The 27795-nt window shown below is 39.3% G+C and overlaps 2 protein-coding genes across 4 annotated transcripts; one reads left to right on the forward strand and one right to left on the reverse strand.

The window, feature by feature from the left end:
• Nucleotides 1-4881: 4881 nt before the first annotated feature.
• Nucleotides 4882-7728, reverse strand: DPH3 (diphthamide biosynthesis 3). 2 transcript variants are annotated; one of them, XM_075704987.1, is made up of 3 exons: nt 7621-7728; nt 7390-7464; nt 4882-6888 (listed from the first exon to the last, which is right to left on the reverse strand). In XM_075704987.1, the coding sequence occupies exons 1-3, from the start codon at nt 7726-7728 to the stop codon at nt 6823-6825; spliced, it is 249 nt and encodes an 82-aa protein (XP_075561102.1). In that variant the 3' UTR covers nt 4882-6822. The 2 variants fall into 2 exon arrangements, with proteins under 2 accessions (XP_075561102.1, XP_075561103.1); XM_075704988.1 differs by lacking the exon at nt 7390-7464.
• An 862-nt stretch (nt 7729-8590) lies between these two features.
• OXNAD1 (oxidoreductase NAD binding domain containing 1) lies at nt 8591-27046 on the forward strand. Of its 2 annotated transcripts, none has more exons than XM_009481143.2 (8): nt 8591-8606; nt 12205-12367; nt 12660-12723; nt 16108-16214; nt 19517-19658; nt 22858-23100; nt 25930-26038; nt 26691-27046. In XM_009481143.2, exons 2-8 carry the CDS (start codon nt 12237-12239, stop codon nt 26843-26845), a joined length of 951 nt encoding a protein of 316 aa, XP_009479418.1. In that variant the 5' UTR covers nt 8591-8606; nt 12205-12236; the 3' UTR covers nt 26846-27046. The 2 variants fall into 2 exon arrangements, with proteins under 2 accessions (XP_009479418.1, XP_075561101.1); XM_075704986.1 differs by lacking the exon at nt 8591-8606 and adding an exon at nt 11486-11510.
• Nucleotides 27047-27795: the final 749 nt, after the last annotated feature.

Below are 27795 nucleotides of genomic sequence, written 5' to 3' on the forward strand. Positions count from 1 at the left end.
TCTGCATCTCTGCCTCCAGACTGTTTTCATATCTAAATTCAAAGTTTGGTTCTCCTTACCAAGCTAAAGGGATGTACACCAGAGTCCACCAACATAGTAACACCTGTGCGGTGCACTGGGGGTCACAGAAGACTCTGCATAATATAAAGTAAAATGCATTGTTCCATAATGAGAGAAAAGGTAGGATAATACAGGATTAATATTTTATCTACTTTTTTCTATACTTAATTGAATGAAATGTTAATCATAAAATCTGTCACAAGCTACAAAATCAGTTCTAATCTCTGTTATGGAGTGATACAAAATGATAAATTTATGCTGCAGTATACCTAACTCAGTTGGAGCTCACCAGTCTCACTATTGTCTGAAAGATAAGATAAATACCAGAAGATGTTTGCATTGGCTTTGCATAGGTACACAATTTCCACAGAAAGAAGCAGCAACAGGTCTATGATCAGAAATGAGAACTGTTAAGCAGTATCTGTTTCAATAAATTTAAAAAAACCCAGAAAACCTCCCTTGAAAAATGTATTTTTTTCCTAGGGAGTGTGAAATAGTTACACTTCCTAAGATTATATCAGAAACTTATATTTTGTGTAAACACCGTAGGACTACACACAAAAGATCATGCTCAGAAATGTTGCAGCTATTTAGTGTTCTGATGGACTAGAATAACTGTTACTTGAAATAAAGAACAGGTCAAAAAGTTGTTTTCTGACTTGTCCAGAAGGACTACAACTGAGACCAAAGTAAAAACATTTGCCATGGAGCAGAAAGCCTGAAGAGGGCGCTGAAAGAGTGACTTATGGGTCAGTGTATTGCCAGCTCCTGTTGATTTCACCCCGAGTCTTGTGATAGTTGGATCTTTCCCTAAAGCAACTGCTTCAGCATTCAAACAGCATGATAAGGATCTTAGCTTCGACTTAAAAACAACAAATGACCACCACACAAAAAAAAAAAAAAAAGAGAATCTTGGTAACAAAATGAAAATATGATCCCTAAAAGCTTCAATATGAAAGAATAAATTTTAAATACTTTTTTAATACTACAATTTTAAGACAAACTTAGGATCTTCAGAGCCCCAACTCATAAATTTTAGAAGCTTGGTTTCAGCAACATCAAAGAGCTGACTGAAAATCTGTCAGGGAAGTGACTCTGAGAGGAAAATGGGATGCTGAAAGTTACACTGTCTTAACCACACAACTGAATGAAAGCAGTAATGTGCTGGTTTTGGCTAGGGTAGAGTTAATTTTCTTCATAGTATCTAGTATGGGGCTATGTTTTGGATTTGTGCTGGAAACAGTGTCTATAATACAGGGATGTTTCCATTACTGCTGAGCAGCGCTTACACAGAGTCAAGGCCTTTTCTGCTCCTCACCCCATCCCACCAGCGAGTAGGCTGGGGGTGCACAAGGAGTTGGGAGGGGACACGGCCGGGACAGCTGACCCCAACTGACCAAAGGGATATCCCATACCATATGATGTCATGCTCAGCGTACAAAGCTGGGGGAAGAAAGAGGGGCACATTCAGAGTGATGGCGTTTGTCTTCCCAAGTAACCATTACGCATGATGGAGCCCTGCTTTCCTGGGGATGGCTGAACACCTGCCTGCTGATGGGAAGGAGTGAATGAATTCCTTGTTTTGCTTTGCTTGTGTGTGTGGCTTTTGCTTTACTTATTAAACTTTCTGTATCTCAACCCACAAATTTTTCTCACTTTTACTCTTCTGATTCTCTCCCCCATCCCACCGGGCGGGGAGCAAGTGAGTGGCTGTGTGGTGCTCAGTTGCCAGCTGGAGTTAAACCACAACAAGTAAAAAGAAAAGATGCTTAGTTAATGAGATATATATGGGGCAAATATTCATTAATTAATTACTACTCTGCAAATGCAAATTAAATTGCTTTTCCACTACAAGGAAGAGAGCAGGCATAAGATCATAATACTCATGAGTTAGTCTAGTTCCTTCCTTCGGAAATGTTTCACGATGACCCATTATTTGGGGGTTCCAAAAGTTTGCTTCTCAATTACACAGCTGCCAACACCAATATTACACATATTTTTAATTATTCCCTTAGATCACTACATAGTGGCAGAGCTCCTCTCTTTTCTATGCAGAGGAAAGAAAAAGAATGCCAAGACAAGGGTGGACATTGAAAGTGAAGAGCGAGGGCTCACAGGACTATTCCTGCCTCAGAGCATATTGGTGGACACCGTGATCAAAGCTTTGGCTCAAAAAAAAAAAAAAAATCCACACAGGTAGAGCTCTGAAGAACTCTCCGAGAGCCTCACTTTCTGCTTGACATGGTTAAAGGGCTAGATTTGCGTGTTGCAGCACATAACCCAACGCAGAAAATACCAATTTGTTGTTCAGTTGGGGGTTTTTTAGAGAGATAATTCTTACAGTAGCTATGGTGACTGCCTGCCCAGCTGGACGATGGCACTGCTGGCCGGGGCAGCATTGCTGCTGACCTTCACGCACCACCTAGCCTGCGGGAGGAGCGTCTCTTGGCTGGCTGTGCTCAGCGGCAGCGTGAACGGCACGGCAATGATTTTCCACGACATGATGGGAAGCCTGTGCTGCACTGGTGAGCTGCCAAGAATTTTGGAGCGGTGAACTGGTATGCAAACAGATCGAAATGGTGACAGCAAGGGGTGGGAAGGAATGATGACGGGTCGCTTAAGCTTTTACCCTTTCGGTTAGTCCCTTTTGACCCACTTCCTCCCTGACAAGCCGGTGACATTGTGACAGCTGTTTTCCAGCTTGGCATGGCTTCTGTTGGTTGTTGCCTCTGTCACTCACACGTTTGCCCAGTTTTAGGGCTGATGAGCCCAGCATCTCCACGGTTACACAGGATCCTCTGGACCTTTCCTGTCTCCTCCACGCCATGGCTACTATGGAGAGACATTAAGAAATTAGCATTTTAAGTTACCAGTAATCAGAATCAAACCTGTGTCCTAACTAAAGAGAAGCAATCCACAAGGAACTGTGCTAGGAGAAAATAATGGCGAACATTCATTACTATGCTAAATATCTTGATAAATCCTATTTGTAAAAACATTTCAAGAAGTTTTCAGTGTAACAAATACCTACCCCTACAGTTAGCCTGATCTGAACGTTAAACTGGAATAGGAGAGAGATAGAAATGGGATATGCGGAAACTGTTTTTCTTAGTGACAATACATAGTTGTCAGTTCACTTTCTTAACTGAAATTTTGAAGGTTTGTTTGAAATGAAACAGTATCTGCTTCTTGGTAGATAGACTTGGTAGTCTAGGTAACGATCTTCATTAAACTGATGTTCTGCAAAGGTCATTTTTTTGGACTGGTGTTGAGAATCTAAATTAAAAACTGTGATGGAGGGAAGAAATGCCAAGGCATTTACATAACGGCCCTTTATGACATTACGACTTCCCTGACACGTACAGACAAATGGCACAAGTGCAACAGCTGAAACTGGTGGCCTAATGACCTCAGCTCTTGGAGGTCCAGGGTCTCTGTCATGGACTTCTGGAGCAACTATTCAAAACTAATCATGTATGCCACTGATATACAGGCACAATGAGCCAAAAGTACATGACCTTCTCAGCAAGTTTCTTTGAAATGCAAACAAGAACCTGACTGCTTAGAGAAGCTAAGCCTCTTTAGTTTAATGAAGAGCAAATTATCTTCTGTTTCTTCCCATAAAATTGTGGCAACAGTGTATTGCTTGTTTTCAATATTATACGGGAGTTTAGTGGTGTTTAACAGTGTTAGCAATTTCAGAGCTTGACCATCTGAAGTTGATGTTGTCCCACCCTCTCTAATCTCTGGTAAATACAACTTACTCCATTAGGGCTCACATGATGCTGTTTTCATCACACTGGACTTCTCTGTGCGGAGTCAATGACCTAATCAAATACATAATCAATCAATCTGCTGGTCAGATACAAACAGCAAGCAAAAGACTTCTTTGTGTCCAACACAATTGACTTTTTAGAAGACAACTGAACCATTGGTTTCTAAGAATATGTAACACAAAAGTAATGAGTAAGGGGCCTGCACGCTGCGCAAGAGCCTGTGGTGCTGTGAAGAAACCTTGTGACTGAATTCCGGAAGAGGAACATTTCTGATGGGTTACTCAGATTGCCCTGTCTGGTGTTTTGGAATTACACAGCACAGAAGAATTTTTAAAAAGCTGTCTGCAATCATTGGAGTCAAAAGCTTCTTACAAGTCAACAAAACACAAAAGCAGGCAGCTCTTTGGCTTTAGCATCACTGAGCTTTTATGAAGGACAAACTCAGTTGCTGCAGAACCCCACTCCTCTCTGCAGAGCAGAAGCAAAAGCAACAAACCAGCAATGGTTTTTGAACACCTCTCTCAGATTCCCAAAAGGCAACAAAAGAGAGATACCTGACATCCATCCTTGTTTTGTCTCTGTTTTTTGGGGACAGCAACTACTGTCTGGAGATCCTCAAGACACTGCAATGAGACTTAGTTGAGAGCAATTTGTGTGGGCAAATGTGGCCACATCCTTTTCTAACAGTCAGCCACAACACTTTACTGTTGTTATGCTGTAAAAAAAGCTCCAGAAAAGCAAACACAGTGCATACTTCACTAAAGCTGTGCTATATACTGTGTGACCAAATAATTTTAATGTGCGTATAAATTGCATTATACAACTTGGATCCTATTCCTACTTGGTAAGAATATGCTTACCATAAAACCTTAAGCACTGACAGTCCCAACTGATATAATAAAGTAATTAATTTTGCTAAAGTTACTGTTAAAAAAGCCATTACCTGTACCTTAGGTGAGCAAGGAACACTACAGAGAATCACTTCAAAGTTTGTATTAGCACATGCCAAATAAAATTCAATTGATAAACACTTTTTATAGCCATGTAGGAATTCAACCATGTGGAGTATATTTGCCAGTTTCATAAAAGTCTTTATGACAGTGCCTTACCTTCATTATAAAATGAAATATGGTCAAATTACTTCTGTAAAATCTACGCACCTTTAGAGATGTTACACCTGGCAATTTACTTTGACGTAATTACTTCTGAGTATACATTCCCCGGTGTTCCATTTGAAACTTACTCTACTTAGTTTTATGTAGAAGACTTGTGGATAATTAAGATATTTATGCAGTAGAAATTTGAATAGGAGCTTAAATAGGGTTCCTGTAAATTTGCTTTATAGCATCTACTGATAGACAGAAACACTTTTTATTAGCTAACTTGAAGAAATTCCAGTATCATTACCACAGCAGCAGCAGCAGCTCAACACCTTTGGAAAGTATTGCGGCTGGTGCACGAACAGAATAAGCAATGGCCCATTAAAACCACTGGTGGAGTTTTAAATACCTTTATTTAGATAGTCAAAATAAATATTTGGTAAGATACAGCTAACCAAAGTACCGCAGCATTTTTTTGAAGCACAGATTATCGAAGTAACACGAGTGCCACCTTCTGGTTTAGGCATGAAAACACTTTGGGTTGCGCATCTTTCATTCAAAACTTCTAACTGCAGGGTGCAGGTGTTTTCCTTTTTTTTTCCCCACCCTCCTTTTTCTTTGAAAAATAATTAGAATGTTCACCTTCAACATTCACAGAATGTTGTAAGAACAAAAATAGTTAAACGCAAGAATTCAGTAAGACTTGCTTATCTTTAGTGCCTAGAGCAAAGTAACTATATAAATGCTGTATAAATATTTTTCCCCAAATTTATCTTCACAGATGTCAAACCCTTTTAAATAAATATTTAAATGCAGTGGCTTGTAATACAAGAAGTAGTCTTGGAATCAATGTACTTTGGAGTATATTCTTCCAACTCTTTCCTAGCCTAAAAAATTCCTTTTTATTAAGTGAACTGTGTGCATCTCCTATCCAAGAAGTGACAGAACCTAACAAAGGAAGACGGAGAAAATCAGCAAATGTACTACTAGAAATGGCACAAAGAACTGCAGCCCATTATATATTTGCTGCAACAGTCAAATCACAAAGTTGTTGAGAAAATATGGGTAAACTACAAACCACTTTGAGTTCAAGTGCATTTGCACATTACTAGCTTTGCAGGGGTAAAAAAAGTTTGACTCCTTTTGTTTCATTTCACAAAACACCCACAGAAATACATCACTATTATGTCAGAGAGTCATTTGATAACAGCTACCAAAGCTGTTTCAAAGCAACTGCAATTTAAGAAACAAATCTGCCCCAACTCAGGTGTTGCCCCCCACTGCAGATATAAATACAACTGCACCTTCTTTGTGCTTACAGTAGTAAAAAAAAAATTTACCAACAGCATTGGTTCTGGAGCTCTTATTTTTCCCCATATTCAGTATGGGCTGGAAGTACACGAGCCCACATCCTAGGTGATACCACACCGTGTCAAGGCTGTAATTCTGTATGGCATCATGTCATACGGACTTCTAAATTTTGTCTCCCAACACTTCAGCTCCCTATGCCATTTCACACTGATCTATGCCCGCACATTGTCTGCTTTTCTCCATAGGCTAAGAAGCCATTGCTAGATAAACGTTTTAATTTCACAACTCCGTTCACTTCTTCTGTATATTGACTTCCGGTCAGTTAGGATCATACTCCTTGAGGCTTCTGGAATACTTATGGAAACTTATATAATCTTTAAAATGCATAACCCTTTTGAACGAAACCCATTCACGTGTTGATGTCCCAGCAAATTCTCCTTCAAATTATGCAGACAGCCAGTTATTGCACTTGTCTCTCACAGCAGTGAGCACTTCCAGGAGGAGGACCATGTCTCTTTCCGCAGTTGCCATCCCCATACTTTCTTATTCTAAAGCAGCAACAGTTCATGATGTGTTCAACACTTAATCAGTTCCTTGCTTGTCAAAGGTTCTGCAATGACTTCATCACGCATGAACTGTTCCTAAAGACAACAAGTAGAGTTTTAGTTGATTTTCGTTATTTTTGGTTCTCCTCTCCCTCAAAAAACACCACATAACCTTTTTGTTTCCTAGCCTGGGTATAACTGGTATGAATCTGTCTCCCAAAGCATGAAAGCCATAACATGCCTAATAGATAAGAAAACGATTAGGCTAGCTGACAGGGCTGCTAGAGTCATAGACAGATCTTAACACCACTGATACTGTTTTGTCTGTGCTCCACCCCACGCTCACCCGAGCAGGCACGTTTTCAATCCCAAACACGGCAGAAGAGGGAGACCAGAAAAACAAAGGATGAGGCAGAAGCCGTAGTCACAAACAAAAGGGCCACTCGCTCCCACAGCGCTATCCCATGTTTACCAGGGACTTTCAGAGGTGCCACCGCGCCTCCCTCAGGGGACGACAAACCGAAACTCGACGTAGCCGAGCCGGCGCCGGGGGAAGCAGGCCGCAACCGTGCCCGACAGCCCTCTCCCCGCACCCACCTGGTCGTAAATGACGCGCAGGATCAGGGAGCAGCTGGGGCAGGTGGCCACGTCCTCGCCGTTCTCCAGATCCTCCTGGGAAGGAGACAAGTCACCCACTCGCCGCCTGTCCGACCCACAGACACCCGCGGCCGGCGAAGGCGGGGCCGCGGCCTAACGCCGTTCCCCCCCGCCCTCTCCCCCTCCGCCGCCGCCGCCGCCGCCGCCCCCTCCCTGCGCGCCCGCCGTTACCCGCGTGATGAGGAAGCGGTCTCCGCAAGGGCAGGGGTAGCTGTAGGTCGCCGTCTCCTCGTCGTACTCGAAATCCTCGATCTCCACCTCATCGTGGAAGACCGACATGGCGCCGGGGGGCGGGGCGGAAGGGACGCAGGGGCGCGCGCAGCCCGCCGCCTGACGGCCCGGGGGGGCGGGGCGCTGAGCGCCTCCCGTCACGTGAGGCGGCGGCGGCGGCCGGTAGGGGTGCTGCGGCGGGGCGCGAGGGGAGCGGGGCGGGGCGCGCGCCCCGGGGGTCCGTTGGGCGATCGGGACGGGGCGGCGGGGCCGCGGGGTCCCCCCGGTTCGCCCCCCCCCCCCCCCCCCCCCCCCACGGCTGGTTGGAAGCGGCGGCCCGGCCGCCCCTCTCCGACCGGTGCCCTCCGCTCCTCGGCCCTGCCGCTTTCCCGTCCTCACCTCCCGCCTGCCGGGCGGGCGGGCGGCGCGGAGGGGAGCGGAGCGGAGCGGAGCGGAGCGGGGATCCCCGGTGGCGGAGCGGGGGCGGCAGGGTACAGCCGCCACCTTGTCCTTCCCCGCCTCCCGGGCCGAGGCGGGAGGGCGGCGCGGACGCGGCCTTCCAGCCTCCCTAATGGTGCCTCGCCTCGGTCAAGCGCGGGCGTCTTCCGTGTTTCCCCCGCGCCGTGTGTGCTCCTTAACGCTAGGTTAAGGGGGAAGGCGTTTTTCGGTGACGACTTTTGCAGGAGGGACAGTTTATCTAGAGGGTTATCTCTTAGCGATCTGTATACTTGCTTGTGGTAAAAGATTTCCTATCCTGCTCGCTTAAGTATCCTTACTTCCCCCTCGACGCTCTCTTGTATTAACTTGTGTGGTAATTTGCTCTTCAGGGTGGTACAGGTTAACTAAAATGAACTCTTTCCCTTCAGATACTGGTGTGGGATTGAGGAAAAGAAGAGATGCAGTCGTAGATCTCAAGCGATACTAACCCAGGGCCAGTGGGTCAGAGGGTAAGGAGAATGAATGAATTGCTTGATTTTAATTTTAGGGGAGGAGAGGAAGAGGTCATATACAAAGGAAACACTTATTTCCCTCCGCAGAGCAAAGGAAGAAAGGGCGTATTTGGAGTGGCTGTTTCCGTAAGGGCTTGGGTAAGAAGAGAAGAAAAAATAAAGGCAGAACATCCCACCAGACAAGAGCTTGGGAGGCTGAAGCACTGTGCTTCTCAGAGGGCAGGGAGTTGCCAAGGAGCTGGATGAGCCAAGGAAGTTGCAGAGATGACAGATGGGGGAGAGGCTGTTCACGTTTTGTAAAGGCATGACTCAGACTTGTATATGGTAGAGGAGAACCGGGACTCATTATGAGATTTTGGAATTTATTAGTTACAGAGTAAAAATGACAATTGATTTTTATTGTGATTTTCAGGATTGGAAAGTGATGGTAGTGTAAATGGAACAAGTAGCTTGAACTACTGTTCAAGAGTTATTTTTAATTTAGGGTAGAGTCTCAGTCTTAAAATACTCTGTATCAATAGGAACTTTCAGCCCTGACTTCAAAACTGTGGCTGCTACAATAAAATAAGGCTGACATACATTTTGTTTTCAGCATTATGTATTGATATTTAGCATCTTCCCCCCCCACACACACACACATTTTCATGTGTAGAACTGAACATACTTGCTTCCTAAAGTGGTAGCAGTGAAAATGAGGCCAGCTTGAAGTGACTGTCAACCTTACCAGTAAAATTATAAAGTTAAACAAAATATGTAAAATAAACAATGCAGAATCTTTGTATTGGATTTTAAGGTTAGGCCAGTTATTTTGCCAGCAGATGCCGCTGTCTTTAGTAGCAAGTAATTGCGGAAAGGGTTGTGAAGGATGTGAGGTGATTTAAAAAAAATATGAAAAAAGAACAGTTAAATCCTTATTCTCAGTCCTTGGCCTCTGAAGCAAAGCATCGGACTTTATGCAGTTCGTTGTGCTGCTGTGGTGATTTAATTAGTCACAGCTATTGGTGTAAACAGCTTAAATAAGAATGCCCACTCTTGAACTTCCTTCATTTTTACTTTGAATTAGTTAACATGGTAGAGTGAAAAGCTTGAAAACATGAATCAAAAAGCAGTTGGAAGCTTAAAAAAAAGAGATGTGGATGGATATAACCAAGATCTGGTATCTACAAGACTCCGGATCATATCATGATCTCATGAATTTGAGTAACTCAATGATTTTTGAGCACTCAGGGTTTACAGACTGGACATGCTGATGTAGAGGAATGTGACTTCTTCATTAGATGTGTGCTTTGTCTTGCTAAAATAATTCAAGAATGTTAGTACTTGTGTTACCAATAGCTTCTACACATTTGCATGTAGAAAGTGCTGAAGTATTTTGTTTAAATACAGTACTCTGTATATGCTACGGCAAAAAATGTTAAAGTAATTTTGGTCACTGGTGGTAGACAAGTTTTAAATAATTCCACTTTGAAAAGTTGCAAGCTGCTGTGGAATTAAATGCTAAAAAGCTATTAAAAATTATGGACAGCTAAAAGCTGTAGGATGTATTTCTTATGCTTGGAATTGGGCATTTTGAGTAGTTACAGTAAATGTATTCCATTTCTGAGCAGCCTAATTTATGAACGCTCTGCCTCCCATTTGTACAAGATTACAAACAGGACAAATTACTAAGTGACCATCCAACACAGCTGTTAGTGAATGCCTGGAGCATATAGGCCTGATTAGTTAAACAAGCTGGATTGCTGCCATTTCGAAGGATTCAAAATGAAAAACAAGAACATTTTGAAAATAAATTACATGCTTTAAAAGAATGCAGGAGAAGAGATTTAAATGGAAGTAAAAGACTAAGAATGCTTTAAAGAAGCAATGGACTGCACTGTAGAAATAATATGATAATTAGATAGGTGATGATAATATGATAGAGAATTAGTGCTAAACCATTTTAGGAAAAACAAAGGCAGATTTACAAGCTATGAGAAATATCTCTTGGCTCACTATGAACCTGTTGCTACACTTTGTAAGTGAAGGATGTTGCTGACTTATTTTGAATATTGTACATGTCAGTTTATCTTTCTCTGTCATAGCTCTGTTTGAGTATGCAGTTTTGAAGCTTCACACCGTGTTTCCACTGTGGTGCACTCAAGTCTCTGCTACTTGCTTAACTGTTCAGAGATGTAGGTATTACGTAGGCTATATGGAAGTATGAGGAATTTGCATGTTTTTAAATAAACCTGTAAACAAACAGTTTAATGTTTATAAAGTTTTCCAACCAGAATAATATCTTTACCAATAGAAAGGGAATACATATTCATTGTTTGTCTGATCTTCTTTCAAACATAAATGTTTGAGTATTTAGGATCACAGATATGTTGGCTGGAAGGGACTTGTGAGGGTCATCTAGTCAAAGTTCCTGCTTGGAGCAGGACAGTTGCTAGCGCTGGATTAAGCCAGTCCCAGGTGCAGACTTTTGTACTTAAGTACTTTTTTGTACTTTTAAGTTCATGAGGTTTCTGTTTTCCATTCCTGCAGTTTCTCGGTGCCTCTTTGAAGTGAAGCTCTACCACTCAGCATATCACCCATCCCTCTCATTCAGCATCATCCACAAGTTTGCTGATGGTACATGTCTCATCATGCCAGTTATTGATAAATTTATTGAACTATGTCAGCCCCAATATCAACCCCAGGATACTCTTACTAGCCGGCAACTGAAGCAACTTGAAGCCATCAAGCCTTCAGGTCTCTCTGCCGGCCCAGCCAGTTTTCAGCCACTCCAGCAGTCCATCTGGCCTCAGCTTCCTAATGGGTGTGCTATGGGAGATGGTGTCAAAAGCCACAGTAAAGTCAAAGTGTATTGTATCCGCTGCTGTCCCCTTAGCTGCATGACCAGGCATTTCATCACAGCAGGTGTTCAAATTTGTCAAACATAATTTGCCCTTGGTAAATCTGTGTTGACCCTCCCTGTTTACTTTCTTAGCTTTCACACAGCTAAAGGGGACAAGCTCTTGAGCATTTTTCCAGAGACTGAGGTGGTGCTGACTGGACATAGGCACTGCTTCTTGCCTCTCTTAAAAATGACCATGCATCAGTCTTTTTCCAGTCAATTTGAGACTTTCTTTGATAACTGTTTCTCATAGGTAATAGACAGTTGCCTCACAAGCATGTCAGCTGTGTGTCTTAGCAACCTTGAGTGTAACCCATCTGGCTCTGTGCATCTGAATACATCCAGCTTCCTTAAGCACTTGCTGGCCCCACTCCTACTTATCCCTCTCCTTCCTGAAGACTACTGGTACGAGCAGAGGTCTGGGTGCAGGCTTTGCCTGTGAAGACTGAGGCAAAAAAGTGTTGAGCACTTAAGCCTTTTTCATATCATCTGTGACAAGGTTGTCTTTCCCCTTCAGTCGATGGATGCGCATTTTCACTTAACTTCTTTATGATACTTCCATACTTTTCAAATTCCTTCTTGTTACCCTAAAGTCTGTTGCTAGTTTTAGCTCCAGCTGAGCTTTGGCCTTTCTGATTTAATGGAAATAAAGGATGAAAACAAGCCATGTCAAACTGTGGGTATTTTATTTAACAAATATTTATATGGATTTTTCAGGAGCTGGTGATTCTGAAGACAGCCCAGTCGTCATGGCTCATGCTACTATTTATGTGGGTTTTACTGTTCCTCCATTACTGAGAGGTGCTAGAAGAATTTTTGCCACTCATTCTGCCTTGGTGGTATTGAGGCACTCTGCTTGTTGTTACTGCACAGTGAACAGGTAGGTTGTCTGTCTACAAATGCTGCTCTTTTTTTTTTTTTTTTTTTTTTTTTTTTAAAGAGGATGTCATGATAACACTGTCAAAATGAAGCTGACAAATTATTATAGACCTATAAATACTTACTTAACTCCCAATTGTATATATATGTTTAATTCTTACTTAGATTCATGTCACCTGGAATGTCGACTGGATTACACTGGCGAATTCTTACGTTAATAGAAATTCCTATCTGTAAGGGACAGTAGCAGAGTTTTCACAATGGCAATGCTCTTTCTTTGCTTTTTGTTGCAGCACAATAAAATCAAAGAGGAAAATGGATCATTTAGAGAGGACGGCAAATAATTTTCGCCAGGAGGTTAGTGTTCTCTTCTTTAGGATGTAATTTTTTTTTTTTGTCTGAAGAAATTGGATAATTGTATTTGATTCTTAGGCTTCATTTTCTCTTCTACTGGAGTCTGTTTTACTTCTTTTTCTCCTCATTTTTTGTATTTGATCTTGTAGGTATATTTTGTGGTCAATGGATGAAATGTAATGAGTTATAAAAATTGTTGGTGACACATGATGCTGTTTACTTTATGTAGGACAAGAAATTTAATAGAATTCTGGTCAAGTTGTATTATGATGAGTAATGAAAGCACACTGATAGCCATCATCTCTACACAGGCTGCTCAGATTTTTATGGGTTTCTATAATTCTGATGCAAATTTAAGATTAAAGAATGTGGAAAGTGTCCTTTTGTAACATAGGTAAGATAAAAAGTGCAGAAATTTTGAAGGGAGAGATGATAGACAGTTGTAAAAAGGATCTTAGTTTGTATCTCTCTTAATTCACAAGTGCAAGGAAAATAGAGCATGGTTCTCCATCAAAATCCAGAAATGCTTATTCTGGATCTCAGTTTTGTGCAGCGAGCATTTTTTTTCATAATGTTCAGAGGTGAACATACTCTTGTACTTCTGTAATTAGCTAAAGTAGGTGTTTTGAAATTTTTCAATACTGGGAGAATATGACTCCAATTCTCAAAGACATTTCACTAGTGAAACAATTGTGCATTTTTCTTAGACTTTTCAGGAGACGTATGGCACCGTTCTGACTGAAAAATCCCATCTAATTCCCAGGAGTTGGGACGTGGTGCCTGATTTTTCTCCATGGCTTAGTTAGCTTCTCTCAGTCTTGAGTAGCTGTTCATGACAGGCCAGTCCTGCACGTGTCACACAGCAGGACAAAACTGTATGTTCTCAAACATGCTACACAGATGTTGATGTGCATATGTGTACATAATTAAGTCCTTCTCTGCTAGGTTTTTCCCTAACTGTAGTTAAGTCACAGGCCAAGTGGATTCTTCTCAAAAGAAAGCTGGGTGGAGGGGTTATATAGGTAACCCCCCAAACTGAAGATTCAGCACTTGTGACACAGGCTGTAGATGGATGAGACAAATGCAGGCTCATTCTGCCCGTTAGCAGAGCTGTCAGGGGGTGAGCCAGCTTTGGGAACCATGTGTCTCAGAGCTGTGCCTCAGCTACTCACACCTAATGTCAGCTCTTACTTGAGGACAGATTAGCATTGCTTGTGGACATACAGCTGCTCAGATCTGATTTATGCCAAATTAACTCAGTACATAGACAGATGCATGTTCTTGTTTGCTTTTGACAGGAAAAAAAATGATTGTACTTTGAGTTTTGCAACCAAATTTTTTATCTTGGATATTTCTGATTGCTTGGCTTGCTTACTTTTTCTGCCCAACATAAACACTGGGTAGCTGGAAAATACATGGAAAATGGATCCTTACAAGGCATTGGAAGCTCTGAGGTGATACAGGGAGCTGTGTAATGTCTGAGGAAGAGAAGGAAGCTGCATAGGATAGGTAAAAGAGCAGGGCTCAGTTTTGCTACTGCAAATTCTCTGCATATCAGAGGATTATGCTGTTTCTTTTTTTAATGCTTGATTTATTCTTTGTTACTTATTACTGACCACTTTAAAATAAGTTTATTTTAAGTCCTCTGCTTGGTTTTAAATTCCATATAATCAGCAGCTGGCTTCCCTCAGTCTGTATTGCCTTATTTGGCCATTTTAGTCCTGTAGAAAGATGAAAGAATCATAGGTCTGTGTTGCATTAGCCTGCGTGCTACATAATATTGCCTGTTGAAGAGTGGTGATGTGAAGGACAAGGGCAAGAAAAAGTGCCTAACACTTTCTTGAAATGCAACAGCAAAATCTGGAGTCCTGTGTCCTCCTCCCTCTCGCTGCAGCCTTGCTCTGGGTCAGTTGGATACTTTTGTGATGGTCCAAAATACTGGTTGAATGTCTTTGATCACCCTGACTCAAATTCAGTTTTTCTAATAACTTTATACTGATAAAGAATTAAATTTCCAGTGCTCTGTCAGACGTAGCAGCCAAAGAACAGATTAGGGAGTATACTGAAGAGTAAAGAAGGGATTGAAGAAGATCCAAACTTAATGTCCATTTCCTGCACTTAAGATTTCTCCATCAGAACAACCATTTAAGTCATATATCTGACATTTCCCTTGTTAACTTAGAGTGATTGCATTCCCCATTTAATACTGTCTGCTAAAGTGGAAAAGAAATGTATGCTACTTTATTTTAAATTGGCAAATGTCCTGCTGTTTAATGGGACAGTGGACGTGTTCAGATGTTGCTTTATAAATAAATTAATTTCCTGCCATGTGTTTTAAATTAGGGCATAGTTGTTTAAAGTTTAATTTTTTTTTTTTTTGATCTGTTTGATCTTATACAAATGAGAAATGGTAGAGTTGTGGTGGTATTATTAGTATTTCCTAGTGTGGTAAATGACATCAGCATTTTCTAACAAAGTAAAATCTGTATATTGGCCTGTGTAGAAAATATTTAGGGCATTACTCTCTTTGTAGAGGAAAAAGGTTAATAATTAAAAATACCTGAATAGGAAGGGCAGGGAGGGGAGGGGATGAAAATCCATGTTGTATTGATGGGCATCAAAGAGTTTAACTGGGAAGCTCCTCCCCAACGATCCTGTTGCAAAATCTGCTTTTCATTTAGAAAAGCATTATTTTTCATATTTTTTTAATCTCTTTAAAAGTGGTATCAACTATGGCTCTTACATCCCTTCTCATCTGGTTGCCAAACAAACTCTTCTATTAACTAGCAATGAATGCTTGTGTTGCAGTTTCCTTGTGTTCGTAGAACACATATGTGGTCAAACGGGTATGTGTCTAAAAGCAGTAACACAAGGCTTGTTGGGTTTTTTTCATTAACGCATAATCTTTCAGTAATGCATTTAATTACTTAAATAAAACTAGATACAGATCCAGAATTGTCCCTGGGACTTCAGTAGCAGCTCATCTTTTACGTCACTCTTTATATCAGAGATCTTTTTACTTTGTTGCTAGAAAGATACAGGAGTGTTTGCCATGTATAGGTGTCAAAAGAATCTGAAAAGTGGTTAACTAGCAATCACTTCGCCTTATGTTCTTTTCAACTGAAATAAAACAAGTTTGTATATAATCTTAGAATAACCCTGACAAAAGTGACAGACGTGGTGGACTAAGTAGAAAATCGTTTCTTCATTCAGTCACTATGTAAGCAAATCCATTTTTGTTTCTCCACCCCAGTGAAAAAATATTGGTGCTTTAGGTAATGAAATGCTGCAGATAACATATGAAGTGATATGTCATACACAGATTCTTGAGTACTTTTGCTGCAAATTATATCTATGTAACACCATGGTTTATTTTCCCTTTGTTAGGTAATTTCACAAGCAAAAGTGTGTGGAATCACCAATGAATCGGAGACAGTCAAAAGACTTCGTTTGGCTATTGCAAATAAAGATTTTACTTTCAAAGCAGGACAGTGGTAAGATCTTCTGATATTTGAAGGGGAAAATTACTAGCAGAAGTCCACTGTAACAAAATGTTAAAAGACCTCTGATACTTGAGTCTTGGAAAAAAATTGTTAATTTATATAATATGATGTTTTATTATTGGGTGCTCTGTGAAATAGCTGATATTTAGTGTAATTTTAAAATAGCTATTATTAAATATGTTAATACTAATTTTAAAAGGGCAAAAATTTATATTCTTTAAATGTTCGGTTTGATTGTTTTGGTATTTTCTTCTGGTTTATGTATATTGCATTGTTTCTTCAAGGGTGCTTTAAAGTACACTGCACTTTAAGGAACCTTACAGCTTTTTTTTCCAGGGAAATAGTGGATTTTCATGTTTGTCTTCCTTGTTAAAAATACTTCCACTCAATCACTCCTTTTTTTCTCTTAAAAATTAATTTAAAACTTTTTAAGTTGCTTTTGGCATTGGTCATTTGAATGTTCTTAACCTTTTTATTGGCTTAGGCCATCTGAAAGTGTTTTTGCTGGAATCAAAGTATAGCTGCTAGGGTATTAACAGCATATGTTACTCATGTAGTGTTAATATGCTGTCTTTTAAATTTAGAACCAGAACACAAGATGTTGATTGCAATAATTTGTTTGTGGAGTAATTTGCTGCAGTTTTTGCACATGTGCAGTGACTCATATTAAATTCTTGCTTGCCAGTACTTGGAAAGTGCATTTACCCTCCAAAAATGTTGTAGAAATTATCATGCTGAAAACTGAAAGCTTTAATTATAATTACTCTTTTTCATTTTCTTCTTCTTTAAAAGTATTCTAATGCTATTGTAAGGGATACAGCAACTTTTCTATACTTGTAGCTATAAACTGTGGCTGCATTTTTTGATGAGCAGTACAAAACACCAGGCCACAATTTCCTGAGTAGAAAAGGCTAACTTTTTAGAATTTGCTATAGGAAGATGTTACAGCCAAAGATTGTCACTAAAATGTATATATTTTTTGAAAGTGTTCTAATTATCAAGTTTTTCAGAAGCAGAAGTGAATTTGCTTTGCAAGCATGCTGGCAGATATTGGTCTTTATCTGACTTCAAGTAATAATGAAGAGACTTGTTGCTGTTACCCATTTTGATTTAGTAAAACATGCATTGAGGTATATGCATGTTTATAAATACTTTGAAGGAGTAGCTATATGGTTTTAATGTTTCTGATCTCTTCCTCCAGCAACTGCTAATGGTTGTTCTTTTCTTAAAGATTGGGCTTAGGCAGCCGTTAAAAGGAGGAAAATGAAAAACCACCATAAGATCTCTGTTTTATGTCTTTTTGTGCTTCTCCTTGGTGTGGGTTTATATGGTCTTTTTTTCCCTACAACTACTCTTTTCGCTTAAGCTGTCACAGATAGCGTTTCTTCAAGAGTCCTCTTATCCTTCCTACACACAGCTGAGACAAGCCATCAGAAATACAAGCCAGTCCACTATAATATAGTATGCTACGCACTGAAACATCTCATAATTATGTAATTGGGAAAGAAATACAGAAATAGAAAGAAACATTCACCTACATTAGTACTTTAGAAGGGTAAAAACTACATTTGATTTAGGTTTTACAGTAATGTTTGGGTTTGTATGTATGTTTCCCTATCAGGCATGAATAATGTTTCCATTATATGTCAAGCAGAACATTTTGACTTGAATGTAAATTGTTACTTCACAGCATAAATGTAATTTTTTTTTTTTTTTTTTTTTTTTTTTTTTGTTTAATGTAAGTAGTAAGATTATTTTCCACCAGAGGGTGGTAAAGAGCTTTAGTAGCATCTTGAGGCATTCTTTGATACAATAAATGCTGCAATACAGGACTCATCCTCTCTAATCTCTTAGGTCCTTACTGCCAGGAAAGCTGAGCCCCATGGTCAGTGGGGCTGCAGAAGCTGAGGACAGCGAAATAAGCCTTCTCGACTTTTTTTGGTTGTTGACCTTTCATTTGCAGTCAGATATTTATACACCATCAAGTTTATTAGCGTAAAGTTAAAAATTATATGCCTGTAGTATTGTATATATCACACTTTGTGCATTCTTCGAGGGAAAGAGAGGATGTTTTTATTTGAAGGGTGAACCTTTGTGGGGAGTAAGCAGGCAAGACTTTTTCTTTAAAAAGTAGTGAACTATTCAAAGTGCTTCTCTCCTTCCTCAAGAATTTGTGATCTCCATGAAGAATACAGCCTTGCGGCTTAAAGAAAATATCTGTGCAGTAGAAGCCAGTCTGTATTTCTTGTTGCATTCTCATTTAACTAATACCAAGCCAGCCTAACTCAGGCTTGAATTGAATAATGATTCTCTAGTACTTGGCATTGCTTACCAGTGTGGTTGTTTCCTAAGTGGAGCAGCACTATTAGTTTTAAACATTAGTTTTCTTTTGAAATAGAGGGATTTTATTATGTGCTGCAGTAAATTGAAGTGTTTAAAGATTTATGCAGCACAGAGGAGTTTAAATGTTAGATCATAAGCCAACTTCTAACTTTTTCTGATACTATTTGGAATATCAAAGCCTTACTTTTATGAAAATGAATTATAGTTCATGTGTAGTAATGGCTTGCCTTCCATACTGTCTAATTGCTGGTGTTGCAAAGGCTTAGCCATATGTTACCTTCCAATCTCTAGAAACTCATGCGTGGTTTACTTTAACTTTTAAAAAAAATTGTAGTAATTTATTCCAGTTCAATTTTCTATCCACTAGAAAAAGATAGCTGCCACCAGAGGGCACTGCAGTTCAATAGGTAAAGCGATTCTGCTTCTAGTAACTGATTTTTCACGTAAGAAATTTTTTACAGACTGTGGTTTTACTTCAGATATTTCATCTTTGCAAGAAAAGAAAGTGTTTAATCAAAAGTCATTTTCGTAAAATTAGTTTTCCGGTCTTCTTATGTTTGAAAATTGAAGAGCCTATCAAAGGGACTGAAAAGAGATTTAAGCCACTCTGTCAGACCATGTTATATTTTTGTTTTAATATGTAAATAATTTATTTAAACACTTAGAATTCTAGTCTGTTGTAAGATGTGGCATCTAATGCTAAAAGCAGAACGGTTTAAAAACCTGCTAGTTTAACAAAGGTGATGACATGTTTCTAGATGAAAATAATTCTAAGGAAATGGTGTTACTCAAGATTAAGTCCTTTTTTGGAAAAGTTATGTTATGGAAATGAGGATGCCTTTGTAAAGAAAGGATAGTTGAAACAAAGGCAGCCATTTTGTTTCGGTTATTGTTTTCCATGTTTGGGGTTGTTGGCTTTTTTTAAACTTTTGTTTCTGGTCTATTTTTAGGGTTGATTTCTTTATTCCTGGAGTATCTGTAGTTGGGGGATTCTCAATATGTTCAAGCCCTGGCCTGTTGGAACGAGAAGGAGTATTAGAGCTGGCTGTAAAGCACACCATTCATCCTCCTGCTTACTGGATTCACACTGAGGTAAATGAGATTAACTGTTGATTGTGAGATTTGGAATTTTTTTCTTTTTTTTTTCTTTTTTTTTTCTTTTTTGGGGTGATGGAGGGTGTGGTGTGTGTGATTTCAGACCACTTTTTTCCTATTGACTGCAAAACTCCTGTTGACTTGTTATACAACGTAAGTCTTAAAACCTTTTGTTCAGCAAGGGACCGAAATTGGATGTTTGTGTGGTGATATGGTTATTGTGATCTTTTGACTCCACTTGTGCTTGGTGGACTTACAGTGATATTGTAGTTAGTGCGTATGAGGGTTTGCACTCCCTTGGAATTCATGAACTGAAAAATGTGGAAAAACCTCTGTTCTAACTTGTGTCACTGAGAACAGGCTGTGTTATACGTTACAAAGTTACATCTGGTAACTTGCCATCATTCCTGGCTGTTTCTACAAATACAAACTGGGAATCAGTCAGATAAATATAAATATAGATTATTAAGGGAGAGTAAAGGGAGATATTTAGATCAGTTTTTCTGAAATGGTAAAACAAGGGAATATTTCAGAATTTCTATAGTATTCTTTTAAATATGCAGTAATTTTGTAATATTGACATTACCCAAGCCTTGATTTTTGTTATATTAAAAGTAAAGTCTGACACTTTGGCCTCTTGCAGTGTTTTGTTCATCTGTTTACCCCATTTAGTTATTATAGTCAGAAGAGTCCTATTTCTGCTCCTGATCATGTTTCATAGATGACCTGTCCTATCAACTTTTGTTCTTTTCACAACCCCCTGTGATCTGTCCTATTTACTGTTCTCTGCCTGGCATTCGTATTTCTTAAATGTGGCTGCAAGGTTTAAATTGACAGATTCTTCCAGGTTTACACATATTGCAGTTTTGTTCAGTGGCCAGCAGAGTTACAGTAAAGATTGATGCAAATTTACTAGAATTGAGAATATCCAAGGTGGTGCTAATATAGCATGTGACCATCCACAGATTTTATTTGGTGTTATAGCAAGTTATCTCCACTGGAACATAAACAAAATAACCTTTTTGAGACGTTGTGTAGAACTTGTAGTGCATGTGCCAGCAGACCACATAAAACCTAAGAGGATTGCCTGGTTTTTGGTATTGCTCTTTAGTGAATATGAAGGCCTAACTTCATAATTCCCAGTCTCTGGAGGCTCTTTTAGGATTTTTGATGTCGTAAATCAGTTTGCTGTTGCTGAGTTTTCTGGTTTAACTTACAGGAAAATCTTTAGTTAGTGGGTAAGCTAGGTCAAACCTGATGCTGTGGCAAAACCTCCAGGGTATATGTGGACTCTTCTAGCTAAACAACAGTGCATGCTTTTCCTTAGGAAAGAAGAACAAAAAAATAGCAACCTAGAATTTGAAAAGGTTGTATATATGGTGAAAAAACTCTGGTACTTAATTATTTAAAAGTTATTTATAAATGAAGTTGATATCTCGGGGTAAAAGATGTTACGGGAATAGTTAGTACTCATTTGCTCACTGTTTTTTTCAGAGGTATTTATATTTATTCTTTAATATTACTGTATATAAAGTCATAAGATTCAGCATAGTGTATGGCTTACAATACAGCCTTTTATTTAGAAAAATGTACGTGTAATGTGTGGATTGCTTCACTTCTCTAAGCTGTTTCAATGCTGTACTTACAAACTAGGCTAAAGGACAACACTTTCTCACCATATTACTCCAGAATTTCTTGGGGTTTTTTGAAAACTGACTTACTGTTATCATTGCCATGGCCAACACACTGAAATATGTGGGAGACTGCTGGTGAAGAGACATTCTCCTGTGTCCCATCTTGATGAGCTATAACTGGTTAAGGACACAGATTTGGCAAGAATGAGATTGTTTCTCCCTAAAAATGCTTATTTCCACAAAGGATACCATATTCTATGTCATTCTCCTGCCACACGAATCTGGAACGCTTCTGGATTCGTGCATCTCTAAAACAAAGTAAAACATGGTGGGAAAGCCTGGCAGTGTGCATTGAAAAGGGAGAGAGAAATTAGTTTCAGATAACAAATGGTGATTGTCTTTCTTACACTACAATTGAGAGATAATACTTTATGCAATATTTAAGAAAGGCAAAAAACTATTTTTGAATGGTCATGCTCACTACTGTAGGAAACTCTGTGTTCTGTTGCAGTACCTGTGTCAAAGGGCCGCCTTCTTCCTCCTGGTGGAATTGTTACATGTTTAGACCTTTGCTTGCTAGACAGGTGTCATTAATGGAAATCCTTTTGTTTCAGTTACTGTTTCCTGATAGCAAAAGGATTTTTTGGAGGAAGTGTTTTCTAATTTTTTAGCGGTTCTTGTAGCTTTTTTTTTTCTCCTTTCCCACCTTCCTTGGCTTCCTTATTCTCTTTATTTTATTTTTTTAAACCCTATATATGGTTTGAAATGAGTCCTGTTTTCTGCTGCTATTTGTTCTGTTAGCTTACAGTGATGTGGGAGAACTCGCCTGACTTCCTCTGTACTGCAGTTTCACCCATCATATCGGGATGCAGTTTACCAAGAAGATATTGACCCAAATGTTTTATTTGTTGTAGCTTTAGTTTTCCATGTATCAAAAAAACCATGCTTTGGTCAATTTCTGTAAGAAATAATTTCTTATGTACGAGTGGAGAGGAAGAGAGAAGGGTTTCCCCTGATTTTTCTTCTTCTGCAACTCTGAAGTTGCAAATGCAGAAGTGTTTCTGCAAGAAATATTCTCGTGGATACTTGCTTCACTTCTGGCTGTTTTTTATTTTTTAGGGATGGGGATGGAAAAACCTTATGCATCTATGCAACTCATTCTGACTTCCTTCTGTGACCTCATAGCAAGGCCTTTTTTGACATGACTGGGTAAAAGTGTGATCTCACATGTTAACCTCAGGTTTTCACAACCGCATACTGCTGTTGAAAAACACTTGCATGAATCATTTCTCTTTCAGCTCTTATGGGGGTGGGAAGGGGAGTCACCATCCTGCCTTGTCAGAAGACTGAAAGTAGAACAAGATCCCTAGAGACACTGAAACAGATTACTTCAGATAGCTAGAAACTGTGCGTTTATTTTAAAGTAATGCAGTTTTCCCCTCACTGGTCAATAAAAATAAAAAAATCACAGCCCAGCAAGTCTTGTGACTGTGGTACAAGAAGAATAATATTTCACTGTTTGCTTTTAGTTTTGAAATTAAGTATCTTCTTTTCCATCCTAGTGTACTCTTGACTCAGAAGTGGCTCTGCGAGTGGGAGGTGATTTCTTCTTTGATCCGCAGCCTGGTGACTCCCCTGTAGAACTAGTGCTGATAGCAGGGGGTGTTGGAATTAACCCATTGTTTTCTATACTGCTGCATGTAGCAGATCTTCATGGATACCAAGAGAGTAAAGGAAATGGATACAAAATGGGAACAGTGAAGCTGTACTACAGTGCAAAAAATACAAGCGAACTCTTATTTAAGGTAAATAAAAAGCTTAAAAAAAAGTGGATCGCAGATATTCAGCTATTAGTGTGTGTATCATTCTGTTTCCAAATTCCAGAGAGCCCTCTGTGTAAGATGCTGTACAAATAGAGACAAAAGTCACTTCCTGCCTCAAATCACATGTGTGTTTTGTTAATTATGCCAGTGTACAAGTTAAGGATGTTACTGGATATACCTGGTCTGATTGACTTCACTGATAAGTCAGTTAACCCTAGATGTCTATATTTTACTATAATCTCATAAGAGCATCATAGTATACTAAAGATTATATATACTATTATATGTATGTGTATATACACACTAATAGTATGCATAATGCTATATGCTATAATACTGTAACCACATCATCTCAGTACGGATTGTATTGAATTCAAAGATTAGCAAGAGCAATTATATCCAAAGGAAATACTTTCTAAATTAATAGGGGAGCTTTATTGATAATGCATTCATTATTATTGGGTACTAGTCTATGAATGAAGGATTTATAAGCACGTCTTATAAAAATACTTGTAATAGTACTTCAACATTTAGGTAGCAGTTAAGGATCAGTTGTCATGCTCAGCCATTAAGGGTCACTGATAACATTTTAGGGTCAAATTAGCACAGCTTCTGTAAAGAAGCATCCCTAATGATTTAGGTTTCTTTGAAGTATCGAAAGCTTTTGATTGTAAGATGAAGGTGAAAATTTATCATGATTCCAGAAGTTGTGTTGGGATCCATTACTAGTTTTTCTCCTGTACTTCTACCATACGTTTGCTTTCTTTGAAAAGTCATTTGTTTGTTGCCAGAAGCAGAACAATAAACTGCAACCTATCTATTCTTCCATTTGGCCAACTACTAATCTCCCGGTCTGCTCTAAGCACGCGCATTTTTTTCCAGTGCAGGAGCTAGCATTTCCCAAGTTTCACTTCAGCAGTGTTGTGATAGCAGTTTTTGCATTAGAGCTTCTGGGACAGAAGAGAACACAATGATATGTTGCAGTGCTTAAATATATCTTTCCCTTCATTCTTCACATGTCCCTCAAATCCAGAACATGTATATGAAAATTCTTTACTTCTGTGCAGAGGATGGAGGAAATAGGATCACTAGAGTCTGTACGTTGTTGTGAGATACATCTGTACAAATCTCCGTGAGGAACTGCTTGGTTGTCGCTAATGTCTTGGAGGACCTGTTCCCTGAAGAAGTAGCGGTGTATAGCGTCACCCTTTGTCCCCGTCAGCCTAATGTAATTGGTCTAATAATAATTTTGGATGTGCTCTCATTTCACAGGCAGATGCACTGCTTTTGAAAAGCTTTTTATTTAAAATGGTAGTGTTAGAATTACAGAAGATAGCAGACTAACTTTGCTACTTCAAGATGCCTGTTAGCTGGGCTTTCCTGATTTCATGAGGACTGAATGTACCCCTCATTTCCTTATTGTGGCTGGGACACTGGGGATGGGTCTTTTCCCTTGGGTCTGTATTGCTCAGCTGTCTGCTTCACTTTGTACACTAACTTACCAGGCTGCAAAGAACCTGCTGAGCTGTTCAGATTCTCCTTCATTCAGTTAAAGAGAACCTGTCTCTTGCCCTAGGATACGAGAAAATAGTACTGTGGTGGTTCATGTGACATGTACGATACTTGCTATTTTCTGTCCGTGTCACTGAATTAGAGCGATAGGTTACAAGTAGGTGTTGTGAACGACCACAGGATTATTTAAGCAGGTTAAGTCCTACCTTAGGCACGCTTTCTGGCTTGGTCCTAGGACTTCAGCTCAGCAGGCCACGGTTAGTTTCAAAAGTGCTATCAAATTGTACGTGGTTCCATATGAAGGGGACGGAAGTTTAGAGTCACACCCAGAACAGTGAAAGCAGGCCAATGTTAGAGGTACCAGCGGACCAGTGTACAGCAGTGTCTAGCTGTGCTGCTTTTTATTCCCTGTCTTTTTAGGGAATCAGTAATAGATTTGTCTATTAAGTAGAATCTGTCTGGGTTTGTTTTTTTTTTTTTAAGCCACCCCTTGACAGACTGTTCGGTATAGTAACTAGTTAGTAAGCAAACACATAAAAAAATAAGCTAATTTTCTTATTCACAGAGTAGAAATTATTTTTATTTCAGAATATTTTAAGAAAGAATTTCCACTGTCTGTTCCAGCAGTGAAAATCCCAAGTAGTGCAGAATCTAGAGAGTAACTAAATCTTAGTTTCAGAACAAACTACAGCATCTGACTGACAGATTTTTTTTTTTTACTATGATTTGAACTGAAGCCATTGGGTTTTTGGTCATAATTACCACAGCTGTGACTTAAGGAACTGAAAATTACAGAGTTTCTACTCTGGTAAAAATAGCATTACACTGTAATTGGTTTTACTTGGAGAGCACGAGAGAGTAAAGGGTCTAGTAATCTTACCAGATAAAGCAGACAGGACTCAAGAAGTTCCTAGCAAGTGGTAGATAGAAACTGCAGGGTTTTTTTAAAATGGAAAACCCATATGGAAGTAGAAGGAGGAAATACTGAGCATTTATATGGGGAAGAAACCAAGAAGGACATAACTGGTTCATAGGTCCAAATCTTAAAAATTGCAACCAATTCTAAAAAAGGAGGAAAGCACTAACAACATAGCTGGCAGTGCATTCACATTCCAGGTATGGAAATTCTGTGTACTTGTGCAGGTCAGCCCTTTGAAATCAAGCCCATCAAGTTCTCAGCACTGAAATGCTGCAAGAATCTTGGTACTCGGTAATAACCACTGGTGTTCTGGGACTGTATGCATACATCTGCTTTGATTTAATGGCCTGTGGTATAAGCAAGTGTGTTTAACATTACAGAAAAATATTCTTGGTTTGATGAATGCATTTCCTGGAAAGATCACATGTCGTTTCCACGTTACCCAACAGAGTTCACAGATCTGTAAAGAACTTCAGCCACATGTTACAGGTAAACAGAATGGTAATGCAGAGATGACTTCTAAAGTCTAAGTTTGATTACATCCTAGAGGATGAAGCTACATGCATAATTTAGTATTTTTTACATGTAAAGATTCAAAATGAGATGTGAGTGAAACCTAAATAATTTTACTGTATGTATTATGCTTTGGAGAAAAATTCTCCCTTTGCAGTTTTTGTTTTCCTTTCTAGTAAACCTCCTCTTAATTCTAAACTTTATACTGGTCTTTCCCAGTGCAAACTTTATTCCAGAAACTACTAAGCAAAGTATTTACTTTGCTTAAGGTGGGATTGACGAAGGATAAGCTGACTGCTTGTAAGAGAAATCCTTCATCATGTTTCCATTTCTGCTGTATTTGTGTTGGAGATCCTTACCTATTTTTTTCATCTGAATGTGGGATTGTACACAAGCCATGTTCCTCTTCAGTGACTAATATCCCCTGCATTCCAACTGGAACAACTGACTAAATCCCCAGAAGAACAAATGGTTTTGGAAGCCTCAAATCTTGATACCTATTACCCTTAAACAGGCCTGGCATTTTTCAGAAATGAGTGCTTGAAATAACTCTAACTAGTCAATTCTTTTTTAAATTACTTTGTGATTAATATTTCTGTTCTCATATCCCACTTTTTTTCTTTGTCAGAGGGAAGAATATCTGAAAAGGAGCTAGAAAAACATGTATCTAAGGATACTTTATGGTACATCTGCGGTCCACCTCCAATGATAGAATCGATATCCAAACTACTATCCAACATTGGTGTTCCTAGAAACTGTGTTTTCTTTGAGAAATGGTGGTAGTGACACCTGCTGAACAGAAGATATATTATTTGTTTCCAATGTATTTTGATAAGCTGAAATGTACAGAAAATGGACTATAAGTTATTTGGAAGATTTTACTTCATACATGAAGATGTCCTCAATCACAATGGTGTTCCTTTAATTTAACTATAATACACTTGTAATACAGTGCTGCTGCTTTTGGGGAAAAAATATTTTATATTAAAGACATTAACTATCCTGGTTTTTTTGATGGTTTGCTTCTTATGGGTGGCAGCATATTTTCACTTTATACGCTTGATTTGTTAGTCAGCTTTAAAAGACTTTCAGTGCCTGATTCAGCAGTTGTAGACACTCAGTTGTACAGCAATGCCAGGTCAGTTTATAATAAAAAACAATTCAGGCCACAACTTCTGAATCTGCTCCAAATTGTTGTGCTAAGGGGTCAACACAGTGCCTTCCCCAGTTCTAGATAATACATTAATATTTTTATAGAAGTAGAGTTGCTGTGACTTCCTCCTTTTGCCACTTCTTGTTAAAAGAAAGAAAAAAGCTTTCATGTGGTTTATTTAAGTCAGTCAACTGTGTTGACAGTAAAAGACATTTTTGCATAATCATATTGAGACCTGAGTTTAAAATACTGATGTGTTAAAAATCTCTTCGCCTCTGACAGAGCTGTACGGAGTTATTTACGTGAACCTGTATCCCTTGCTGGTGCTGAGATAGCCCCTCCAGCTTGTGCTTGCACGTGCAGCAGTGGCCAGCAGCAGCCGAGACAGGACATCTCCGTAATCCTGCCGCAGTACTGAGTTTTAGAAGGCTCCAGGGCACACCAGTTCTGTTTGGAAAAAAGTCGCTGGGAGGTTTGCTCTTTTAAGGTATGAGCGTACCTCTAGGTGTAATGGCTGATACCTGAGCCCTTCTTGAACGAAGCTTCTTGTAGAAAAACTCATATAAATGTTGAGAATAAC

The sequence above is a fragment of the Pelecanus crispus genome, chromosome 2 (assembly GCF_030463565.1).
Source record: "Pelecanus crispus isolate bPelCri1 chromosome 2, bPelCri1.pri, whole genome shotgun sequence".
NCBI classification, from domain to species: domain Eukaryota; kingdom Metazoa; phylum Chordata; class Aves; order Pelecaniformes; family Pelecanidae; genus Pelecanus; species Pelecanus crispus.

Excerpts from the sequence above, each read along its gene's own strand:
- DPH3 (XM_075704987.1), bottom strand. The coding sequence starts at position 7,728 with ATGTCGGTCTTCCACGATGAGGTGGAGATCGAGGATTTCGAGTACGAC. Across the intron at positions 7,465-7,620 it reads ACCGCTTCCTCATCACGCGG|GAGGATCTGGAGAACGGCGA; the intron begins GTAACGGCGGGC and ends TCTCCTTCCCAG. Across the intron at positions 6,889-7,389 it reads TGCGCGTCATTTACGACCAG|GAACAGTTCATGCGTGATGA; the intron begins GTGGGTGCGGGG and ends TGTTGTCTTTAG.
- OXNAD1 (XM_075704986.1), top strand. The coding sequence starts at position 11,486 with ATGACCAGGCATTTCATCACAGCAG. Across the intron at positions 11,511-12,204 it reads CAGGCATTTCATCACAGCAG|GAGCTGGTGATTCTGAAGAC; the intron begins GTGTTCAAATTT and ends TGGATTTTTCAG. Across the intron at positions 16,215-19,516 it reads ACTTTCAAAGCAGGACAGTG|GGTTGATTTCTTTATTCCTG; the intron begins GTAAGATCTTCT and ends GTCTATTTTTAG.